The 24330-nt window shown below is 36.1% G+C and overlaps 1 protein-coding gene across 15 annotated transcripts in view; it reads left to right on the top strand.

The window, feature by feature from the left end:
* The window catches only part of DMXL1 (Dmx like 1), a 75891-nt gene that overhangs the window by 34687 nt on the left and 16874 nt on the right, over positions 1-24330 (top strand). For 8 of the 15 annotated variants that reach the window (XR_004841443.1, XM_035890214.1, XM_035890212.1 and 5 more), the window contains 13 exons: positions 1175-1344; positions 2525-2622; positions 3327-3492; positions 4304-4556; positions 6196-7274; positions 7532-7723; positions 8994-9070; positions 9257-9384; positions 10816-11064; positions 19497-19660; positions 20690-20829; positions 21157-21245; positions 23311-23524. Coding sequence is in view for 14 of the 15 variants with exons in the window: in XM_035890214.1 (XP_035746107.1) it covers positions 1175-1344; positions 2525-2622; positions 3327-3492; positions 4304-4556; positions 6196-7274; positions 7532-7723; positions 8994-9070; positions 9257-9384; positions 10816-11064; positions 19497-19660; positions 20690-20829; positions 21157-21245; positions 23311-23524 (3019 nt within the window). In the remaining variant the exon portion in view is untranslated. Of the gene's footprint in view, positions 1-1174; positions 1345-2524; positions 2623-3326; positions 3493-4303; positions 4557-6195; positions 7275-7531; positions 7724-8993; positions 9071-9256; positions 9385-10815; positions 11065-11433; positions 12671-19496; positions 19661-20689; positions 20830-21156; positions 21246-23310; positions 23525-24330 lie in introns of those variants that run through there. The other 7 variants (XM_035890221.1, XM_035890213.1, XM_035890210.1 and 4 more) reach the window with 3 other exon arrangements.

The following is a 24330-nucleotide window of genomic DNA, read 5'->3' as shown; positions in this document are numbered from 1 at the left end:
TGTATGCCAGAGCAGAAAAAATCTGGTTTATTTTACGAGGAGGTCTTAAAAAGTGATTTTGTTCTAACAATCTTTTTATTTTATTTTTTTTCTATTTCCTCCAAAGAACTGGCTTTTTTATAATTCTAGTACCATGTTGTTCCAATAACCTTCTGCAGGAATAATGCAGTAGAAAAGTAAGAGTATGTATTCACTTAGTTTTTTAAAATATAGTTGAAAAAAACCTCTTACCATGTACTCAGACTTTAAATGTTTTTTCCTACATTTATTGTAATATCCAGTGAAGTATTTCAAATAGTTTTCTTTGGTATAGTTTTAAGTAGTTCCAACCTGATACTGCGGATGACTGAATGAGATGGATTTGCTTAGGCCTGATCAAATCTAAAGGACTGGCTGTGATTGCGTCTTTACCCTTTCATTAGTCATCATGACAGTTGATGGCGTTTCCAATATCATGGCTTGTCACCCCTCACCTGCATCAGGGACTGGAACTTGCCAGGACTGCCACAACAGAGTACAGCTGAGTTACCTCTCATAATAGAATGCTTTTAGTTGAGATACTTCCACTGAGCTCAGAAGTTGGTCAGACGAAGAAGTACCTCCAAGGCATCTGCAGAGATGCAGTTGAGTGTGCATCTGTGCAAAGAAGCATCTCCGGGCCCTCACTGAAGCTGCAATTATTCATAGCCAGCTATGCTGCTGCTTAGTAATTACTGTCTTCCTCATGTGACTTTATTTTTCTTTCCGTTTTCTTTTGTGTCTTTATGCTTAAACATATTTTCTACTGTGTTTATCTGAAATTTCACATTTTCTAATCCAAGTGAAAACAGTGAACCTACCCTTCAAAACTTTGAAAAGTTTAATCAGTATGTTTCGCTTTGTATCCTGGCTAATCTTAATGCCACCCACTGTAAGTATATTTTGAGATTCAGTCAGTAACTCTGTTCTTTGCAGACTTACACAGAGTTTGCAGCTGCATGAGCTTTCTTTAATACTTTGTATGCAGTGCTTACAAATGTTCTTAAATTTCTGTTGCCTCATCAGAAATACAGAATAAAACATTTGACCTTCTTCCCTTCTCCCTTTCCCACCCCCTTGGCTTCAGATTCTGGATTATTTTATTAGTGAATCTCTCTCTCTCTCTTTTTGTTTTTTGGTATGGCTTATTATGTAGGCTTATCTACTAGTCATTTTGCCTGGGCATTTCATTCAGTAGCAGAAGAAGAACTACTGAGCATGCTCCCTGCAGTGCAGAAAGGAGATCCAACATGGTCAGAACTCAGAGCTATGGGTATAGGATGGTGGGTTCGAAATATCCATAGCCTGCGGAAATGCATAGAAAAGGTAAAAATAGTGTTCTGAAAGAAAATTACCAAACTTTATTTCAAACAGCTGTCCTCTGGTGTTTACCCTCTATTTATGTGGGTTTTAGATGTGATCAGTGTTTCTGAACATTTTGTGCTGTATTTTTTGTACATATAGTTTATTGTATGAATATGAACTTCTGTGTTTATTTTTTTAGTACTTTCTGTTTCAAATTCTAGTGTGAAGTACATTTTAGTCCTAGATATTCCGTTTTGGAGGTGGCAGTGTACAGTGTTGGATGCTCAAGATACAGATTGAGCGTATAGTTGTTTTTATAGCAAAATTAGGAAACAAGTTACAGAAAAAGGTTCTCCTTAGAAACCTATCGTAAGTGGGGTCAGCTGAGACATTGTACATCTGTCTTGCAAGCTGATACATTTCCATGATAACAATCTTTTACTGTTTTGTTTTGGCTTAGGATTTGGGTTTTTTGGGGGGTTTGGTTTTGGTTTTGGTTTTTTTTAATATGTATTTTAATCATCACAGATGCGGCAGTAAGCCTAACCTCATTGTCACTTGTTTTAAGCTCTTGGAAAAGCCAAGTATGTTGAGCTAGAAAATGACATGCACAAGATACTTTGACTACAAAGTGGTAAAATGCATGTCTCTACTTCTACTTTTCAATCTTCAGCAATTTATCTTCACTTTATGAACCTTACTTGCCTTGCATTTAAAAAATTTCCAAGTGTTCTGGGCCTGCATTTAAGGTTAACTTACATGGGTTTTGGACTACTCTTGCTGCCACTTACCCCTTTTTCCTTTCCAACCTCCAAAAGTAATCTCCTGTAAACAGCTTTTCTCCTGTTGTGACTGGCCCCAGCCTGTTCTTCAAGACTCCACCTGGTATTTGATTTCCAGAGCAACTAATAATTTCATTACGATTTCAGGAACTGATTTCAGTTGTAGGCATTCCCATTTCGTCTGCCCAAAAGCTTCTAGAACAGGAAAAGCATTAGCTAAATGATACCAAACAAAAACAAGGGGTTGAAACTGTGGTATCTTCACACTTTCTTATGTCAGACTTGTAGTAAGAGGAGGAATCCTGTATTAAAGAGAACTTGCAAGTGCTATGGGGCATGGCGTACCAGAAGCAACAGGAATCCCATATAAGATTCATTTAAATTTTGGTTGGTTTTTTGCTGTTGAATTGTCTTTACAGGTGGCTAAAGCAGCGTTTCAGCGAAACAATGATCCACTTGACGCGGCCATTTTTTACCTCGCAATGAAAAAGAAGGCTGTGATCTGGGGATTATACAGGTAGGAGACATGCAAGCTCTTACATGGAGTTTCATACTGTCTAGAATAATTTTGGGAAAAAAGTTGAATGTGATGGTAATCCAAAAGTAGTACAAATATTACCACTGAAAGCTGAGATTCGATTTCTAAATTAGTCACTGCATTAATGAGTAGTTTTTAAGCGTCTTGTATTTACTGAGGTAACTTAGTTGCTGTTCCTGAAGGTAGATGCTTCAAGTTTTAGTCTCAAATATATTGTTATTTCAGTCACTGCTGATTTTCTTTTGAGGACTACCTGTGTAGTAGTGTGTGGGATGGCATGGCTATCTTTTAGAAAAGTATTTGCTATCATAAATTTTACCTTAAGTTCAGAGGACTCAGTTAAGCCTGTCTTTCAAACTGGTGTTTCATAACATAACATTTAATGTTGTAAACCTTTTAAAAAAGTAGTTTGCATTGTCACTTACTCTTAAGAGTTCACCTGTGAAAAATGAACTTTTCTCTATTTGTATCAGGTTAACTGAAAATACCATTAGTTTTTGTATTTACTGAAGTTTTTGTTATTTTTAAATATGAAGCCTCCTGTGTTCCTGGTGTAGTGAGAGCCTCTGCATTTCCTAATGAAAAGATCTGTGTAGAATTCTACTGGCATCTGAGGGAAATGAAGAGCTATGATGCATCTAGTAAAATAGATAATATCTTTATCTGTTATGTTCAATATACAGGTCCCAAAAAGATACTAAAATGACACAGTTTTTTGGAAACAACTTTACTGAGGACAGATGGCGTAAAGCAGCATTAAAGAATGCTTTTTCTTTGCTTGGCAAACAGCGTTTTGAACATTCTGCAGCATTTTTCTTGTTGGCAGGACACTTAAAAGATGCAGTGGAGGTAATAAAATACTGAACTTTTTTTTTATGTTCAAGACCGTTCTATTGTCCCAAACTTGCAAAAGGCAAGTCACATTCAATATTTTTGTATTAGTATGACGCCTGAAGATTCTGGTTTGTTTGTGCTCTTTGCCTCCTAGCACTACCCCCCACCCCCCAATTAGTGACAAATACAAATCCTTGTACGTTATATTGTGATTCTGTTTCAGCTCTCATATTGATGATACTAGAAAGTCCCATGGTTAATTTCTCCATAGTAATATTAAGAGGCCTACCTACCATTAACATGCTTTTCAGATTGTCTGCCCAGTCATATATGAAGACAATACAGTTTTTCATTAGGAAGTTCCAGACCTGAAAATGAAGACTTTTTGGCAGTAGTGTGGGTTGGCTCCTAGAATCCCTTCACAGAAGAAAAAAAAAAAAAAAAAAAAAAATTATTTCCTGGGTCTGTTTGAATTGAAAAGTTGGGAGGAAATTAATCTCTTTGATAATGAAGGATTTGTTCTGTGAAGCTTTGTAACCAAAACATCCAGCTTCAAGAGGTGGCATGGGCATATTGACAATGATTTATTGAAGCCAGTTGATTTCAAAGATCTATTGTCATGTCAGACTTGAACTGAAGAAAGTGCAAATCAGATCTTGCATATGATGGTTGGCCACAGCTATTCTGCATAGTCCCTGCTAGTTTTTTATGGAATTGATAGACCTACTTACTTCAGTCTGAACAGATCCATTCCTGTCTTGTGATCATTTTAACCAGAGGAGAAATTACAATGTTTGGTCTTGTGAATATATTTATTTTCAATTAGGTCTGCCTTGAAAAACTGAATGATATTCAGTTGGCTCTTGTAATATCAAGACTTTATGAGTCTGAGTTTGAAGTATCTGGCACTTACAAATCTGTACTGCAGAAGAGAATTTTGGGGAGTGTGTTTCCTGGAAAAGAGAGCTCAGAAAGCATGCACTGTGACCCTTTTCTGCGAAGTATGGCTTACTGGATTTTGGAAGATTATAGCAAGGCTCTTGATACTTTGATTAAACATTCTGTTGAAGATGAAGGAGGTAAGAATTAAGTATTTTGCCTGTTAGGTTGCTTTCAACTATTTGTTCATTTAAGTAGTAGTTTCTTAAAGCGTATTCTGAACAAGATCAGGTACGGCACAGTTGCTCACTGTTGCTAGTAAGTAGCATGCTGTACCAATGTGTGTAGTTTTATAGTAAGTGTGTTGACTGCGGTGTTACCCTGTATCCCATGAATGAATACATTTTAATTTTTCCTTTTAAGTAGGTGAATTGGGATAATGAAAATGACCCTGAAGTGATGTAGATGGTTTTCCAGCAGCAACTTAAGCATGAAGAGACAAATTAACTTCGTTAGTTAATTTGACTCCATCACAACCTAGGAAAAGAATTCTGATTGCACAGTTACATAGCAGAGTCTGGTGACATGGTGTTTTGTAGCTTTCAGTCCTTGGGAAGAATGGTTGACAACAATGATAAACTGCCACAGAAAAGATTTTTATATTTACTATGATACAAGGAGGCCTTCATGGTACCTGAAGTAGCATGTAACTCTCCTGAAGTGATTCTTTTCCCTGTTCACTTGCTAGCTTTATAGGCCTTCTAAGAATCAGCTGTATTATTTCCTAAAGTTAATGTTCTCAAGCAATTTAAATGTTTCAAGTCCCTAGTAATTAGCATGCTAGCTGGTTTCAGTCCTGGCTACTGAAAGAGTCTCCGTGGGGATAAATGAAAACTCGAATCCCCAGAACTGTATAATCCATTTTAAAAACTGACTTCTGTAGAAGGTAAACGCTTCAGCATAATTTTGAGAAAATGAGGGATATAATATTCAGTTGTTTCCATCTTGGTCACATCCTCCTATGTAAAATATTTTTTAAATGTTACTAGTTCTTCTTTAATCGGTTCAGTGGCTTGTTTGTGGTGTTTTGCTTTTTCTTCTTTCCTAAAAGATGCTCTTTCATGTACATTTTTTTATTACCTGTAGTTAGTTGTGGCATAACTCCTGATACAGGAAACAGTAACAGCATCTCAGCTAACATGGACTCTTTTAAAGCTGTGTGAATCATCCTATGCTGATGCTTGTATCTTCTCAGTATTTTTCATGTTGTGGTTTTGGACATGAGAATAAAATGTGTAGGTGCTGCACTACCGTATAATTAATTTATTTGTGTGTAATACTGATATCAGCATGTGTAAATGTTATGGATTTCCCAGTTTTATTAGAAGTTGCACTTATGTTAAGGGGTAGACAGAATACTACTCTGAAATTTTAAAAAAGATAGTATTTTAAGTAAAAATCTTCAGTTAGATGTAACATCATATTGTCATTTTAGTGGTGGAGACTGCAGAGGTCTAAACTGACAGGAATGTGGTCTTGTTTGACTGCAAGAGAACTGGCCTGACTGCTAAGAAAAGAAATGGCAGCTGTTTTAAATTAAAGGTCTTACCTGCTCTCCCACTCAAGCTTCTCTTTTTGTGGTGATTAGGTTTGACAGTGTCCTCCCTCCCAAGTTACTCAAGTGATAAAGGTGCAAAGGAAGGTGAAAAGGGGGGTGCAATGAAGTAAATAACAGAATGAATATTAAGACCTAATAGTCTTCTGATAAACTCAGAACTTTGCAGGTAGATTATTTTGTACAGAATGGTAGATTTTCCTCATGATGCAATATCTTTTCAGATGAAGGCGAAGGCTCATCAAGTTGTAACCCTGCAGTGTTTAACTTCTATAACTACTTAAGAACACATCCTCTCTTGTTGAGACGTCATTTTGGCTCTTCTGATACATCTTCCACACACATTTGTCTAACAGTAGAAAATGGATTAGCTGACAAAATCAACCTAGGCGAAAGACGTCTGTTTTTCACCACTGCATATGCTCATCTAAAAGCTGGTTGTCCCATGTTAGCCTTAGAAGTGTTATCAAAGATGCCCAAAGTTGTCAAGAGGTCAAAGTCATTCTGTAGATCTCCTAGTTTAATGGATACTAGTAAAGGTTTCTCACCGTCTTCTCCAGTTAAAGAGTTGGAAACAAAAGACCAGTCTTCCAGTGTTGATTGGTCACAGCCAGTATTGAATGGTCTAGGTTCATCTTCAGATTGTTCATCAGGAAAACATTCAACTCTTTCCTTTGACTGGAGCCAGCCAAGTGTGGTATTCCAAGATGAACACTTAAAACTACAGTCAGACAATGATGAAAGTGATGAGAGTGAAGATTCTTCCCTTGTAATGAAGGAGCTGAAACCTCTGAAGAAAACTGAAAAATCATATGAAACAAGTTCTAGCTACACAGAATCTTTTAGCGTAGTTGATGACAAAGATATTCTAAGTCCATCAGAAGATATAATTTCAGCACAGCTGAAGTTCAGAGCATGCCTGAAAATTCTTACTGTAGAGCTTCGTACACTGTCCACTGGTTATGAGGTAGATGGTGGGAAGTTGAGGTATCAGCTTTATCAGTGGCTTGAAAGAGAAGTGGTAGCTCTCCAAAAGACCTGTGATTATAGTGTTGAAGTAGTAGAGTCAGGAGTTAGTGTGATGCCAGAGGAAGCTACACTTCGTGAAAATGTTGAAGACTTAGCTGACCAGAAAAAAAATATGCTACAAAAGGAAGACTTTCAGAAAAGACGTCAATGGCTTCTGAAATACCAGTCTCTCCTAAGAATGTTCCTTAGTTACTGTATACTTCATGGCTCTCATGGTGGAGGTTTGGCATCTGTCAGAATGGAATTAATTCTGCTATTGCAGGAATCTCAGCAGGTATGTGGGGGAGCTTAGTTTGTGTTTTGTCTGTTTCAGGTTTGCTGTAGAATTTTTGGAATGTGTTTTGTATTGTTTTTGAAGTTTTCCTATTACAGCATGCACCTGTTTCGTATAATAAATGTAATACTTTTTTAACATGTTATGTTTTCTGTAGGTTATGGGGGGGGTTGTTGTTTAGAATCCCTTTCCCCTCTTTCAAAAGTTCTTCTATTCCCTTGAGTAAGCTGTACTACCACTCTCTTGCTTGTTTTTAGGAGCAGTCAGTACAGATACCTTCCAGCCCTCTGCCAGAGCAAAGTTCCATACCTCTCCTATTTGCTTGCACAGCTAGTGCCAAAACAGTTGTGGCTAATCCATTGCTACATCTTGGTAACTTAACTCATGATATATTACATGCCATAATAAACCTTGATTCGCCACCTCATCCAGATACTCAGAACAACAAGGTGTGTATTTTTTTTGTACTTGTTTGGGTTTGTAGTTGTTCTCATTGTCCAGTTTGCTGAAGTCATGAATCTTTTTCCAACAGCATGAAAACTTTCTGATGTGCCTTCCTGTGACAAGTAATAAAACTGTGGAACATAAGTATTTTCTGTAGTACTTGGGCTAAAATAATGTACACTGATTATTACTTATTGTTGAGGTGCTGGGCATCTGGTTTAACAAGCTGAAGTAGACTGGCCCCTCTCAGGACTAGGTATTTGTCCAAGATGACATCTGTTACGGAAAACACGTTGTATGACACTATCAGTATCACATTTGTCTTTATGACAATGATTGCTACTTCTGTTATATTAGTGGTAAACTCTGCATTTCAGTCCTAGACCTAAGTAAAATTAAGTTTGGAAGTATAAAAACTGATTGTCAGCAAAGTGTAGTAAACTCAAGACTTTTTTGTGAAACAGTATACGTGTTTATACAGAAAACTGTAGAATTTTTTTAATTTCTGTTTCTGTTAGATTTCTTCTGTATTTAACTTTGGACTGGAATCCAAACTTGAAGTGCTAGGTTAAATCTTTCCTGAAGTTTTGGATGTGTTAGGTCCCAAATCATGTTTACTTTTACTAGAGATTTCTAGAGAACACTCAAGAGATTGCTCAGTCCCTAGTCTGTGCTTCATTTCAGAGCGTACAGACAATAAGTATAATAAACTCATTTTTTTAACTGAACTTTTTGATCAATAGATTCTCTAGCTCTTTACATGTGTTTTGTGATACATTAAGAAAAGTGTGAGCTATGATAAAAATAGTGATCAGTGTGATACTGAGTAAACTGTGTCTGAGAGCTGCATAAGAATTTGTCAAAAACTAAGCTGCATTCTAATTTTCATTCTGAAGCAAAGCCTGTGTATTCTGAGCCAGCATATTGCTACTGTCTGAGGGTGTAATCACTTATGATTGTTGTATAGAGGTTTAGTTTGTTGCTGTTTCTTAATTGAAAACATTGCAGCTAGAGCTGATCTGTGATTATGGGTTGGTGGGGTGAGTGAGTGCTTTCCCATCCCTTTCATTGCAAAGCGAATTGATTGATCTGAAATGAATTCTGAAGGTGGCTTTGTAAGTGATTTTTTTTTTTTTTTTTTTTTTTTGCTGTAAGTGCTTATACCTTCCACATTTAGCTCTTGCTGCACTGTTACAAATCTGTAGGCATGAAATGCTATTATACTAACCATGTTCGTCTTGAGTGTAACATGTTCTATAAAACTTTGTCTTACAGATATATGTAATGCATACCTTAGCAGCATCACTCTCTGCTTGCATCTACCAATGTCTTTGTGATGGCCACAGCTACAGGTAAAGTTCTACGAAAAGTACTTTCTAGAGAATGGTCAACACTGTCTCACTGTAATGATGATATAATAGATACTGCACCAGAAGGCAGTGCTCACACCTGCCTACATCAAGAAAGGGCTATATTTTGAATAGTTTTGAACATAACTTTTTTTTATAAATAAGACATCATACTTTTCTGTTTCACAGCTCATTTCAAGCAAATCAGTTCACTGGAACAGTGTATCAGACAGTGCTATTAACACAGCGCCATTCTCTAAGAACAACAAGCTTAGAAGAAACGGTGACTCCCAATACATCACCTGCTCAGTGGCCAGGTATCTAGATTTGATTTGTTTCTTTCCTCTTAAGGAAAACTGGATCCACACTGTAAGAGCGTGTAGCTATGCTCTCGACTTCTAGTAACAACTGTGTGGTAAAAATAAGTTCTTACAAATAAAATTCTATCTTCATTTTTCAGAAGCTGTAAGCTAATAATTCTGGTTATACACGAAGTCTGGTTGATTTACAGTGCTTTCTCTTGCTAAAAAATGTTAGTAGGCACTCTAGTAAAGGGCAAGTAAATGAAAACTAGGGTGTTGTCCTGTGTTCTACTTGCTCCCCCTACAGGCAACAGGTCAGTCTCATTATTATTCTACTTCCTTACTCTTTAAAAGGACTTGAAAGGCTCTTAGTTTGTGCTCCATCTCAGAATGGTTGTAGCTTGTGTATAACTTTTGAACTGACTTGAAAATATTGACAATAAGAAGTTTATAATTAATTATGTTTTGCTGTAGCTCTAAAAAGCCCATGCAGGACTTCAGGTAATTCTTAAAGTGTGTTCGGATCTGTGCTAATGTGCTGGTCACGTTAGAGGGAGGGTAAGCTATGTGATCTATGTCTATATCAGCTTCAGTTCACAACACTAACTGCAAAGCATAAACAAAAAAAAAAAAAGTAAGCATAACCAAGAAATATGCTTTCATTTATGGGATTTGTTTTTTCAATAAGAAAATTTCACACTAAAAAATCTTCTGGAGAACCTTAAGCACTCTCTGTGTTTGACACTATGCTGTTTTTATTTTCCCACAAAAAATTGTTGCTGAATCTACAGATTTTAGAGAGAAATCAGATCTCCATCTGTTTTCTCCTTATTTCATTAGTTGCAGAGTTAAATTTCTAATGAATGAGACAAAGGGTTGTTAGCAGTTGTGCTTATAGGTGTCATCACCTTGAACTGATTTCTCCATATTTTTTTTTAATAGCCTCACATGCTTGATGTGACAATGGGAAGCTATGAAATAAAGCAGACTTATTTGGCCACTGCTATTTGTATTTTCTGTTATGTGCACAAAGTGACACAGTCAGAGCCACACTGGAAACTCTTTACAATTTTTTGTGGGAGCACAAAAGCACTAGAAGATGTTTAGTACTTGGGTGAAAGAACACTTGTCAGACAATGCACAGTTCAAGTTGATGCTCGTGGGGTTTGGTTGGTTTTACCAGTGTAAAGTGAGAACATAGCATTTCAACTTAGTGTTATGCTGGAGTTATAAATCTAACTGGTAAAACAAGCACCACAGGGAAGTCAATGAGCAGATTAGTATTTTTATCTTAAGAATAAGATTTGGATGCTCTGTATTGAATATAGTGTGAGGCACTGGATTAAAAGTGGAGAATAAAGCCCTAACCCTTTGCTGAAAGAACTGAGGAGCCGTAATAATCCAGAGTATGTTCACACACATATGCTTTTTCTTTTTTATAAACAGGAATAACAGCTCTAGTACGTCTCTTGAATTCTGCTGGTGAGGAAGCCCAGCCAGGTCTCACAGTTTTACTTTGTGAAATTCTAACTGCTGTCTATCTGAGTCTGTTCATCCATGGCCTAGCAACACATTCTAGCAATGAGTTGTATAGAATTATGGCTCATCCACTTAACAACAAAATGTGGTCTGCTATCTTTGGAGGAGGAGCTCATATGCCCAGCAGAGGACAACTGCAATTAAAGACAAAAACTGGTTAGTTCTATTGTTTCACTTACATTTGTCTTCTGGGTTTTTTAAGAAATGCTGAAACCTTAAAAGTAACTGTTTTAAATAGTTCGTGTTCAATAAGAATGGTTTTAGATCTGCAAAGAAAAACAGGGACCTAAAATTATTAGCATAGATACTGCATAGGAGAGTAGGAAGCAGAAGTGAATGTTACTGAAATAAGGTTTCAAAGTAGCACAACTGCTGTAACGTGAGGGGTTAAGTTAATCTTAAAAGAGAAAATTGTTGGTACTATTACAGCCTATTTTTTCATGTTCACTTTAAAGCTTTCCAGTTCTCTCATAACAGGAATATATTCCCATTTTACAAATACGGTATGTTTTCTCTCTTTGGCAGGTAGGCACTTCCCAATGCCTAGCCCACATCAGGTAGTAGTGTTCTCCATGGAATGCGTGGGGTTTTCCAAATCCCTTACCGCCTTCAGTACTCATAGTCCTACCAAATTTTCAGGCAAGATACTAGATTTAGTACTAGGCCTCTACATGCAATTTGCTATGTGTGATTTTTTTTTTTTTTTTGCATATATAGAAAGACAGAAAAACTTCTGTTTGCAAGCCATGACATTAAAATTAAAAGCAAAGTTTTCTAACTAAAACAGCAGTTGAACTGGGCCTTTTTAAAAAAGAAAATTGGCAGTGCTGCTGTATTCTTACTGCACTTCATTTGAAATCAATGTTAATTATAAAATGACTTTGACCATGGTTTGAAAGGATCAGAAGTATTTCATATCTTTGGAGAGCTGCTTGTTTTGCTTTTTGAATATGAGCATTATTATGCATGTGGATTTCTAAGTGTTCATTCTAGACATTACAAAGGAAAGGTGCCTTGCTGGTATTCAATTTTGATAGTCTAAGTACCCTTTAGGAAAGCAAACAACCTTCAAGTTTTAAATTCAGATGATTATAAATTATCCTGAGGTCCAGAATGAATTCTGTAATGCTTTTCTTTTTAGTACAGATTTGTGCTTTGTAATTTAGTTGGACTTCTATAAAACCAAGAGCAACAATCCTACAGATTACTTAATTTTTTAAAAGGAAGATTTTGTAAAGATAAATTTTCTTGAACTACGGTGACTTTGTGCATCATATCTGAATATATGCGTACCCATAAAAGATAATCAAAACTGTATAGTTTTTATTATATTGTTATTATTAATATTATATGTATGTTACATATAAAAATGTCTTACCTTGTATTTAAGTAAAACTGGAAATGTAGTCTGTTTAAATACAGACTTTGTCAGACATTTCAAAAAGTATTTTCAGAGTAGAGATCTTTAATCAAAACTGAGCTCTTATTCTAGATCTGATCAGTTTTCTCTGTGATATTGAATAAATATTTCTCATTATCATTTTGTTAAGGTAAATATATTTGCCATATCAGAATTGTTGGAAGGCGTAACTGGCTTGTGGCAATTCTAAGTTTCCTAGGTGTTGATAACTGTATAGTGAGGTAACTGTATAGTGTTAATGCTGCTGCTACTACTGTTTTGAAATAAGGTAATTTTTTTTTTACATAGAAATGTATTCTGAAATGTATACTAAATGCCTGTCTACTACATGTTTTCCTGAAAAATGAATGCTGGTTGTCTGATTGCAGAATCAGTAAAACTGTTGCTGGAAGAATCAAGAAGCTAAAACTGAAAATTCAAGGGAAGAAGGGGACCTTTTTGAATACTAGGGATAGTAGGGATAATCAAACACTGGAAAAGAGGCCTAGAGTGGTTGTGGAGTCTCTGTCTTTGGAGTTATTCAAAACTTGAACAAACTGGGCAATCACTTAAGACAGACCTGTTCTGAGCAAGGCATTGGATCAGGTCGCTTCCAACCTGTGTAATTTTAGGATTCTGTAGGTCTATTATTTATTTTTAATGCATATTTATGTAGGGCAAAATTGGGGGAAAGAATTTTGGAGAAACATCTTTCTCTGTCACGTGAAATAAAAAAAAAAATAAAAAAATAGAACCCCAGTGAAGCAGAAGAGTCTGATTAAAATCAGCTATATTTTTGTGCCTTTACCATCATCTCCTAGTTTTTCTTCCGACACCCAGAAACAAACACTGAGAAGTGATTGGAGTGCTTGTTCCAATCAACTATAGCACGTTCCTCCATAATATGATTTAGACTCTGTATAGCTTCCCATTTTGTTATGCATAACTAGACTATTTTTTTCTTATGTTTATTTTTAGGTTTTTGTGAAAAGTCTTCACACTCAAATAGAAATCAAAAGCCAAAAAGTCTTAACACTAGAAATTCTAATAGAACACTGTATGTCCTGCATGTTGTCTTCTCCTTGCTCCCGCACCAGTCCTTTAGCAGTTTATCTGAACGCGGATGTTGATCTTGAGTTTCAAATTTGCTTTAAGACATTATAGTACTATGTACAGTGCTGTCCACTGAAGTCATGTGACTTCCCTTTCTGCTCTTTGCTTTAGTTGACTTGAGCATATAATAACTGTGGATATAAAAATTCCTCTTAAATAAATACGACCTTTCTTTTAGATACAAACTAAAAAAACACGAGCCAAAAAATAGTTCCTGGTAGTCTTGTAAAATCCTAACCTCTGTTAGGAATTAGTTTGTATGAAGAACTATTGTTTTAGTGCCTCTTTCACAGTAATGTTCAGAGAAAGCATAGCGGTTTGAATGCTTTTTAGAGCTGCCTGACATTTTACACTTCCCAGACTTGTTTCTCGTTTTTGCTGTTGCAGCAAATGATTTTGAGAAGCCGGGTTAGCATGTGAGAATTATGTCTTAAAATTATGGACATGTTTTGTTTTCAAAGAGGTAATTAGTATCTGAAAAATAACCCTGTTGTTGATTATAGTAGATATTTTCAGAATCATATTTACCATATAGCTTGTCTTCAAAACTGCCTCAGAAAACTGTTTAGTAACTTAAGTCTATGAAGAAATGGTAAGTTTTCTGTAATCCAGAACGTTCTTAAGGAAAAGTTTGAAAGCTTTAACAGTTAGAAATCCATAATTCCATTTCATATATTCAATTATTCCATGCTAGAGGAGTAAATTCAAAAATACTTCGAAAACATGAGTATTTTACAAGTACACTTTAAGTCTATAAAGTTGTCATTTTGGGTTTCAGATGTAGAAAATAAGAAATCTGATAACACTTGACTATTAAAACGAGTTATTTTTCTCTGCTGATTGTCCTAACTTTGCAAGCAATTAAAAACATTTTAACACAAATAATATTTGAGTACTGTCATAGTTGTACTTTGGTAGGGAGAAATGATAAACTGTCAACGCTTACTGTGATGAATTTTGCCTAACATGCCAGAGATTTTGAGAAACAGATGACTTGATAATGAGGATGTGCACATAAAATTTATCCATAGGATGTGCAGTCCTGTTGTTAGTCTTATGCATATATTTCTCTTGTTAGATCCTCTGAATTAATTTGTAGCTTTCGCTTGCTCTCTACAAACCATTATTCTTGACAACCTAAAAAAACATACTCCCATAACAGATTTTATAAATGTCTGACTTAGAGTAACAGAGCATTTAAGCAGTAGTTTAATTTAGTGTTTGGCCAAGTTTTGCTTAGGCAATTGTAAAGAAAAAACAAACCCTTAGAACTCTTGCGTTTATCTGCTTGTTGTACCTACTGTGAGGTAGGTTCCATCCAGAATCTAAAGCAAAACAACAACAAAAGCTGAACTTGCATTAGTAGTGCTTCAGACTAGATCTTTTCTGCTTCAGACTAGATCCAACAGTGCTATATATCTGCCACGCAGTTTCACCAGCAAGTCAGAAACAACAGCAAAAAGTGTTCATTGTTAGACTTTGTCTCCAGGAATGGCTTAATCTCAGAATAGATAAAAGGGATACAGATTCCTCAAGTTTTAAAGCCTTCCAGCTTGTGTAATGACCTACAATAGCCATATGCCAAACTGCTCCTTTTTAATGCAGAATTCCCCACAATATTGTTAGTGATGGAAATTTAGACATCAGTGTGAGAATGATTGCCTTGAATTCCAGCTCAGAATTAGAGACTGCAATGTTGGGCTAGTTTTCTTACAGTACTTTGGAGTACTGAGTACTTCATCACTTGTGTGGCCTTTCTATTTTATATTAAAGTCTTCGTCTTTTCTCTGTTACTGTCTTATTCTTGGTTAAGTCACACATTAAAATAGATCAGAAGTTTGACTTTAAGTGTTTGCACTGTGAATGATGGTGTTATTCTGGCTTAGTAGAAGCAGCCTTAAATAGTCAGAAAAGGATATGTCAGCAAAGTTTGTTATGCCACCAAGTATTTTGTTGTGCTTCTCTGATTTTTTTTTTGAGAGGTTTCCATTCACCATTTATTGAAATGCCCACAATGTATACAATGTCTTCAGAAACATCTGAGAGTGTAGTATGTACTTGCTTTGAGCTTTTCAGTGAATCACTACTCTAAATGGTGAATAAATACAACAAAGAATCTACAGTCTTGTGCACATGTAGTGATCAACCTGCAGCTTATGGAACTTAATTGCAATTGCTACTGTTGAGTGCTAATTCAATAAATTCATCTCCTTGGCCATGTGGGCTATTGCCCTTAAGTAAGCGGAATATCATGTTGAAAAATTCAGGATTTGTAACCTTGCAAAATGTGAATTCTTTTTAGGCTGCTGTTCTAGTTGGCTTTCACAGCTTCCCAAAGTATTATAGAAACCTGTGCAGGGCTTTATACTTCCTAAAATTATTAGAGGTGTGATTCAAAATCAGTATTTCTTTGTCATGTCTTTGTCTTTGCACTCTGTTCTGGGCTTCAGTAGTGTTCATATTTGTTGATGCCTGCAATCAAGGGTGGTGCTTTTGTAAGAGAACTTCATAATTTTGTGTCTCTTAATGAAGACCTGCATTTTTCGTAGGATGTTGATGCTTAATGCCTGCATACAGTCTTCAGTAAAACACAGTAACTCTGACTTGCATTTTAGTTTTGGGGAAATTGAAAGAGATCTGCCTTTTAGCTCTTTCTGGAAAGGTAGAAGGGAGGTGATATGAGCAAAAAGTCTTTTGAATATCATTGCATGTGTTAGATCTTGGTAGATGTAAAAGGATTTTCCCTTGTCTGAAGCATTACAATATTCTTGGAAAGTAACATAAATTTTACATTTGTTTTGTAAGTAAAATGGGACAGAAGATAAATGTTTGAATGCAAAAAGATGAAAAAGTTTTACCTAGAAATAGAGGAGAAATTTCAAAGTATTTCAAAGAATATAATTGATGATCTGAAATCCTGAATGACAAAGTCATATTTTTAATGAATTTGTTAATTTATTTAAATATTTTTGGAATGCAAAAAAAAAAAAATACGGCATTAGTAGTATGAATTTCAAACCACTTGGATTGTTGTACTTTCATTTGCCTTAAATACTGATTTTTTTTTTTTTTTTTTCCAACGGCTAGCCTGCAGTATTCTTAAAAATACAAAGAATGATCCAACAGAATGGAAAAAAAAGTACTGTTTTAAAATAAAGCATTTTGGGTTTTAATCCTGCTTAGAAAAAAAATCTGCAAGCGTATACTTGCTTATTTCTGTATCATGCAACACTTGCTCCTTATTTTACGCCTAGTGAATTTCTTTTTTTTTTTAAGCAGTTGCTAAAAACTCATACATCAATGCATGTGCATGCTCTTTCTTAGCTGATGAGCTTTAAATAATGAAATGAAAATGCATTGTACTTCAGCTATTATATTTGCTACTTTTAGTACAGGTAAGTGGATTTCAAATAATATCTATAACAGGGGAAAAAAATTATGGTACAGTATGGTAGCACAACACAGATGGTTAAAATATCCCAGTTTCAAGATGAAAGATGACATGCTGTCTTCAACTTTTATTAGATTCTCTATATAAATTAGTTTACAGTTCAGCTGCTTGTCGTGGTAATGGTTGTCTTCATACGTGGCCTAAAATGTTTTTGAAAATTCGTGGAAAGGCACGCTTTTTCTCTGGTCCAAAAATGACCAGAAATTATGAAGAAGTTCCGTCAGCCACCGTGAATATAGGGAAGTTGCCCATTTGGGAGAAAAAAAAAAAAATAAAATCATAGTTATCATAAAAACCTCAAGTTTTGTTGTTTTGGTGTTTTTTGGGGTTTTTTTGGTTTTTTTTGTTTTTTTTTTTTTTTAAATCAAGTCTTCCTCCTTCAGGGTTTACAGTTGGCTCAGTTTGTGTTATGAGCATGTAAGTCTTCTATGTGGAATATAACTGTGCTTAAATGAGCACTGTTTTTCTTTTGTCTAGAGTGTTAGATCTTCTGTTTTCAAGTGATTGGAGTACCCATAAGAGTTTTGAAGGAAATAGTCTTTCAAGCATCTATCAAGACTCTAAAGTGTCCTCTGGATAAAACATGTAAACAAAAAAAAAAAAGGGTATAGGAAATACTTCTTTGTAGCAGTTCACTCCAGGCATACATAGGGATGCTGGCTCTTTTTATGCCACCCCCAGCATTATTAACAGGAGACAGTAATTTCAGAAGCTTCCTTGGAAGTTAGTTTTATGGGCCTTTGATAGCAGAAGAGAATCAGGAAAACAATAAAATACAATAAAACAATAAAGCACCCATGTGCTTTTGTGGTGTTCGTATTGGTTCATCTTTGCAACCAGTTTGGCCCAATATGTTGATGCTTGAACTCCGTGGAGTAGTCTAGATAGGCTGTCTAATCTCCAGGTCAGCTCTTGTCGCCTGCAGTTCTGCTTTCTTGGAGCCTGTTTATTACTGCTGTTACATCAGACAAAGACTCAAATTGTAAGGCAACCCATATTCCCCTTTACTTCAGAGGTGTTTAGGTGAGATCTTTTATGACTAGCTGCCTGATGACATTACTGCTCTATGCACAAAACCCCCACCACTTAATGAAACAAGAAACAACCAAAAAGTCTTTCTCTACTCTTCTTCCCAAAGTGCATTTTCTGCGCTTAAAAAAAAAAAAAAAAAAAAAGAGTGGGGTAGGGGAGAACTTAAGTGTGTTTTGTGATTCTTTTGGGTGATGTCATAGTTTCAAACCTTAACTGGAAAAGGGAGATTGAAATGCTTAAGAAAAAAGTAATTATTCAGTACTCAGTTAAATAGGTGTTGAAAGTTTTGGGGACCTCAAAAGGCAGTTCAAAAAATCTACTCCCTTTTTATCTTAATGTTTTAGCTTTCCTTCATTTACCTAAGTCTTGAACTCATTCAGGTTTTTTTCACTGCAGAAGCTAATCTCCATGCATTACATGTATCTACTTGAAAATAAACCCCAAATTTTACAATCAAGTAGGAAATGGATTCAAGTCCATTTTGTCTGTAATGGAAGATGAATGAAGGCCACCACATTGTATCAGATCTCCAAATATGATTCCCTTTCTCCCTCGTCCCTTCTACTTCAGAAGTGTTCTGGAGAGTCAGAACACTAATTTACTGCTCAAGGACAGTGACAATTGATATCATTCCTCCTCTACTAACGGAAAGGCTGTATTAGAATACAATTCACCTACCAAGAACTGGAATGATTTCAGGTTATCAGTTGGCTATGCGAGCCTCTTTTTAAATAAGCCATTACTTTTTCCATATTTGTGAAGTTAATACTTTTCAATTAACAAGAAAATAAGGGTTCTGAAATGAGGCTTGCTCATTCATTCATTTGTGATATAACTGCATTAAGGTGTTTCTGATAGTTTGGATAAGCTGTTTCCTTGGGTACTGTAATCATGAAGAATGTAATTCAAATAAATGTCCCTCAGACACTTCTTATTCTGAAAAGTGAGGGGATGCCTCAAGTCCTAGGAGGTAGAGTAATTGTTACAAATAGTCCTTCCCTGTTTGATAAGGTATATATCAGATTGCATTAGTTAAAATGGGATCTTTTATATTTGCTGGAGAAATACATTGTCAGAACATACGGTTTTATTAGAATTGTACCATTTAGAAAAAAGTACAGACCTCCTCTGGAGGGAGACATGGAGTTAAAACTTGGACTAGGTATGGCAAGCCTAGATACTTGCACTATATATCCTGGAAACCAAGACTCTTGGCTTGTCGTAAAAAACAAGTCTAATCAGTATTCAGTAGTGCTTATTAAAGTAATATAGCTTTGCAGTATTTCTGCTTGAACAACAATATGTCATCTTTGTGGTAGAAAGAAAGCTTCTAATGCAATTATGGGTGTGCTCTGCTATCTATATTATTTGTGCTGGGGTTTTCCCCCTTCTGGAATTACAGTTTTGTATTAGTTTTGCATATTTAAGGATTAACATTCTCTATGCTTATTTTCTACAGAAGTATTAAGATAAAATTCTGAAAACTTGTAACAGTGGGGATTATTACTTTTTGTTATAACTTGCTCTATTAAATGCGGTAGGGAGGTAGAACAGACAATTTAAAGCAACTTACTGTATTTTCTTCCTCTGTAGATGATGGAGAGAAACAGCAAAAACATTACAGGCTTTCATCAAAAACCTCTCCAAAAGAGAGTTCTCAGTTGCCTGCATTGCCACTGGTAGACCAAGAATCTCCGTATTACAAAGAAAGATTTATTCCCCCTGAGCTTAGCATCTGGGATTATTTCATTGCAAAGGTAATTTTATGCTATTATGACAGTTAAATATCTTCTATCACTTCTGTAATAGTAATTTTTTTCTTCTTAGTCTTTATTGTGGGTATCGATTTTGATGTGTGATAGAAGCTGCCTGTTTTTATTACTCATATTTAGCTTTTTCTAAAACATTGCCTATAGATTTTATTTTTTGAAACACTGTTGTTTCTTACTCTTTTTTTCTTAAAACCTGTTATGAAGTTAACTTGTTTTCAGATAGTGGTATGGACAAAATATGTTGTTTTTTACAGTTGCAGTGTACTAATATGTAGGAAATGATGGATAAGCTTAGTTAGATGATCAAGGAAATATGAGAAGCTTTTTATCATCTATTTCAAGTGGGTGAAATGAACATTTACACTTACTGGAAATCAAATTATACTGCCTTCTGTCAAGTCTGCTGTGGCAGATCTTTCTTTGTAGAAAGTTACATAATAGTATGGAGTTGTATGTTACATTTCTATATCAAATATTAGCCACATCAGCAAAATCAATATTTAAGCAGTATTTTAGGAGCAAGGACAAAAAGAAATTGCAAATACTGAATAACACAGCCCACTGATGGTGGGCTTATCATAAATGAACGCTGTAGGCATGGGATAGGATTTTCTTGTTCTTTAGTCCTCTGAGCCCTTGGAAGAACTAGAGAGAAAATACACTGGCAGTTTTGGCTTCTCTCTCTGACGAATAAGAAGCTTGTGTGTCCTACATGTGGCTTGTTATATCTGACATGAAAGTAAAGCAAAAGAAGAATTGGAAAACTTAATATTTTCATTTTCGGTATTAGAATTTTGAGTAATGTAGAAAATAGCTATGCTGTTGAAGTATGCAGTGCTCATGGACAGTTACCCTTTTCATGAGGTACAAACTCCAAATGTTACTAAATCAGGATGATATGCCTGCTTTTTTTTATAAAAAGTATTGCATCTTGTAATGATGTATTTTCTAAAAGATAACTTAAAACTACATGTTGGCTAGAATATACTCAAGGAATATTGTTTACATTTTTAGCCTTTTCTTCCATCGCAAAGTAGAGTGGAGTATGATTCAGAAGAGAGTCAGGAAAGTGGCGAAGATGATGAAGATACAGACGGAGATGTGTTTGCATCAAATTCACATAATCAAGAACATTCTAATTCAAATTCATACAGGTAATTAACTCTTTAGAATGCGAGATGTTCTGCAATGACTAGACTTGCATTTATGGCCTTTTGTTTTTGAGATAGTACACCATTTACCTGATATTTCATGGCCGTGCATTATCTAGACAGTAATTAATTTTTACAATTACTATTTTACTCATTAATACATGATATACTGACTTTTGAATTCAAAGTATCTAACTTCTAAAATACTCTGTGTAGTTATAAGCAGGTTATAACGAGCATTTCAAGCTCTAAATTGAAATCCTAATTGTGAATTTGTGAGAAAAATATATTTTCCTATTAGTAAATTACTTAATAGTGTTTTCTTGTTAGTTGGTCACTGATGAGATTGGCAATGGTTCAGCTGGTACTTCACAATTTGAAGAGTTTCTACCCTTTGGCTGGACATGATCTTTCAGGTAATAAGTAGCAGAGTTGTCTTTTCATACTTAACCACATTTTAAATGAGTAATGTGTTGAATAATATGTATATTATAGCTTTATTTTAGTTCAAGAGCTCTTAATTTTTTCATGATCTGGGAATAATTGTTCTGATACTCTTTATCATACGGGCATATTTATGATATAAAATGGTGGGTGGGTAAGATGAGTGGGTGAGAAGGAATGCTCCATAGTTAGCAGAAGTGTCTGCATACTTAGTTATTTCTTTGCCTCCTAGTCATATAGGAATGTTTACAATATTGATTTCTTGGTGGAAGCCGTATAGTTTTTTGTAATTCAAGTTACATCATTCCTACTCCTTGTTTTGTAGAATAGTAGTCATAGGATGGTTTGGGTTGGGAGCGACATTTAAAGATGATCAAGTCCAAACCCCGTGTCATGGGCAGGGACATCTGTCACTAGACTGTTGCTCAAAGCCCCATCTGACCTGACCTTGAACACTTCCACAGGTGGGGCATCTACATCTTCTCTGTCAACCTGTTCCAGTGTACTGTAACCCTCATTGTAAAAAAAACCCATTCTTCCTTATACCTAGTCTAAATCTACTCTCTTTTAGTTTAAAACCATCTTCTTGTCCTATCACTACAGGCCTTGGTAAAAAATCTTTCTCTAGCTTCCTTGTAAGACCCCTTTAAGTATTCACAGAATCACAAGAATGGCAAGGGTTGGAAGGGACCTTGGGAGATCATCTTGTCCAACCCCCTGGCTAAAGCAGGTTCACCTAGAGCAGGTTGCACAGCACATCATCCAGGTGGGTTTTGAATATCTCCAAAGAAGAAGACTCCACAGCCCCCCTGGGCAGCCTGTTCCAGTGCTCTGTTAGTACTGAAAGGCTGCAAAATGGTCTCCCTAGAGCTCCTCTTCTCCAGGCTGAACAACCCCAACTCTCACAGCCTTTTTTCATAGGAGAGGTGTTCCAGCCCTCTTACCATTTTTGTGGCCCTCCTCTGGACCTGCTCCAACAGGTCCATGTCTTTCCTTTCCAGGGGTCCTCAGAGCTGAGCGCAGTAATCCACGTGGGGTCTCACCAGAACGGAATAGAATAGAGGTGCAGAAGGATTTCTTTCACCCTGCTGGCCACCCTTTTTTTTATGCAGCCCAGGAATCAATTGGCTTTCTGGGCTGCAAGTGTGTGTGCCAGCTTGTGTTCAAATTTTTTTCTGCCAGTACCCCCAAGTCTGTCTCCACAGGGCTGCTCTCAATCCATTCATCACTCAGTCTGTATTGATACTGGGGGTTGCCCTGATCCAGGTGCAGCACCTTGCACTTGGCCTTGTTGAACTTCATGAGGTTCACGCGGGCCCACTCCTCAAGCCTATCGAGGTTGCTCTGGGTGGCTTCCCTTCTCTCTAGCAGGTCAGCTGCATCACTCATTTTGGTGCCACCTGCAGACTTCCTGAGAGTGCACTCACTACCACTGTCTGTCATTGATGAAAATATTAAATAGTATTGGTCCCAGTGTGGACCCTTGAGTGACACCAGTCCTTACTGATCTCCATTTTGATGTTGAGCTGTTACTGCAATGCTTCGGATGCAGTCATTTAGCCAATTCCTTATCCATCAAACAGTCCATCTGTCAAATCCATATTGCTCCAATTTAGAGAGAAGGTTGTTGTATGGGACTGTGTCAAAAGCCTTACAGAAGATTACATCAGTTGGTCTTCCCTTGCCCACCAGCGCAGTCAGTCCATCATAGAATGCCACCAGATTAGTCAGGCTCAACTTGCCCATTGTGAAGCCATGTTGGCTTTTTCTCATCATCTGCCTGTCATCCATATGCCTTGGCATAGCTTCCAGGAAGATCTGTTCCATGATGTTTAATTTCTGTCAGCGCTGGAGAAGTCTGTTCCTGTATTTAGCAATGGTAGTACAAAGCAGTTCATCTTTTTTATACTTGCAAATATCAAGTTGAGGTTTGAATAAAGCTTACTTTTGGAGATATTTGAAATACATTTCAGCCTTCAGCTGTGGAATTAACTTCATCAAGGTTATAATGGAGAAGGAAGGTTTTTTATTATTGTTTACTTGTCTTTCTAGAGCTTCCAGTTAGCTCCCCGATATGCCATGCAGTTTTGAAAACACTACAGCGCTGGGAACAAGTTCTTCTCCGACGTCTTGAGCTATATGGGGGTCCACCTCAACATTATATTTCAGTTCATGCTTCTGAAGATGCCCTTGCTGCTGGTCCTGCATTGCTTCGCCATAAAACTTTACTTGAGCCTACAAACACTCCATTCAGGTGAATCTTAATTTCTATAAACACTGACTATATTATATTTAATATACATCAAGCATTATGTTGTTAGTGCATGTGATAGACCATAATTCCAATAACTATATAATGCCAGCTTCTAGACTTGCTTTCATTCATTGTGAACTTGTGGGTACACATCAGAATTCGTGCATCACTGGTCCAAAGCAAGATCACGAAAAACAAAAGTTTCTAATTTTTCAAAGTTCTTTTATTGAAGCTTAAGTTACTGACTTCAAGTGTCTCTGTGGAGAAACTATGGTTGACATCGAAATAAAGAAAAACAGATTTGCCCTGAGAGATAATTAAGGATGAATGACAGTTAAATAATTGCCCCACCTTTGGAGAGAATAAAATTACATTCTTATTAGTATCTTTTCCTAAAATCAAAGAAGAAATTTTTACTATTTATAATATTTGCGTAGTACTGACTCCATATAATTGCATGTTCAGCGAGAAAATTGTGCTCAGTTTCTTAAATTGTCACTTCTTAAATATATTTCTGCCTTTTTAATCTTACTATCATTTGTGGTTGCAGAATCAACAGAAAGGCTGTCGTCTTGTAAAATACCTCACAATTGTTAGGCTAAGCAACTTGAGTTGATTAAAAAGGAACACCTTAACATTTATCTGCTGCCTGGCATTGTTTTTAAATTATCATTTAAAGCAATTCAGGGTTTGATGGATTTTGGCCTGCCATAAGAAGCTGTATTTTTATTTACAAGTTTTGCTTGAGCATATGGTTTCTAGGGATAAGCATAAACATTTAAAATTTGACCTGATTCTACAATCCT

The sequence above is a fragment of the Egretta garzetta genome, unplaced genomic scaffold (assembly GCF_000687185.1).
Source record: "Egretta garzetta isolate BGI_Z169 unplaced genomic scaffold, ASM68718v1 scaffold272, whole genome shotgun sequence".
NCBI classification, from domain to species: Eukaryota; Metazoa; Chordata; class Aves; order Pelecaniformes; family Ardeidae; genus Egretta; species Egretta garzetta.
This window is presented reverse-complemented; position numbering and strand designations above follow the sequence as displayed.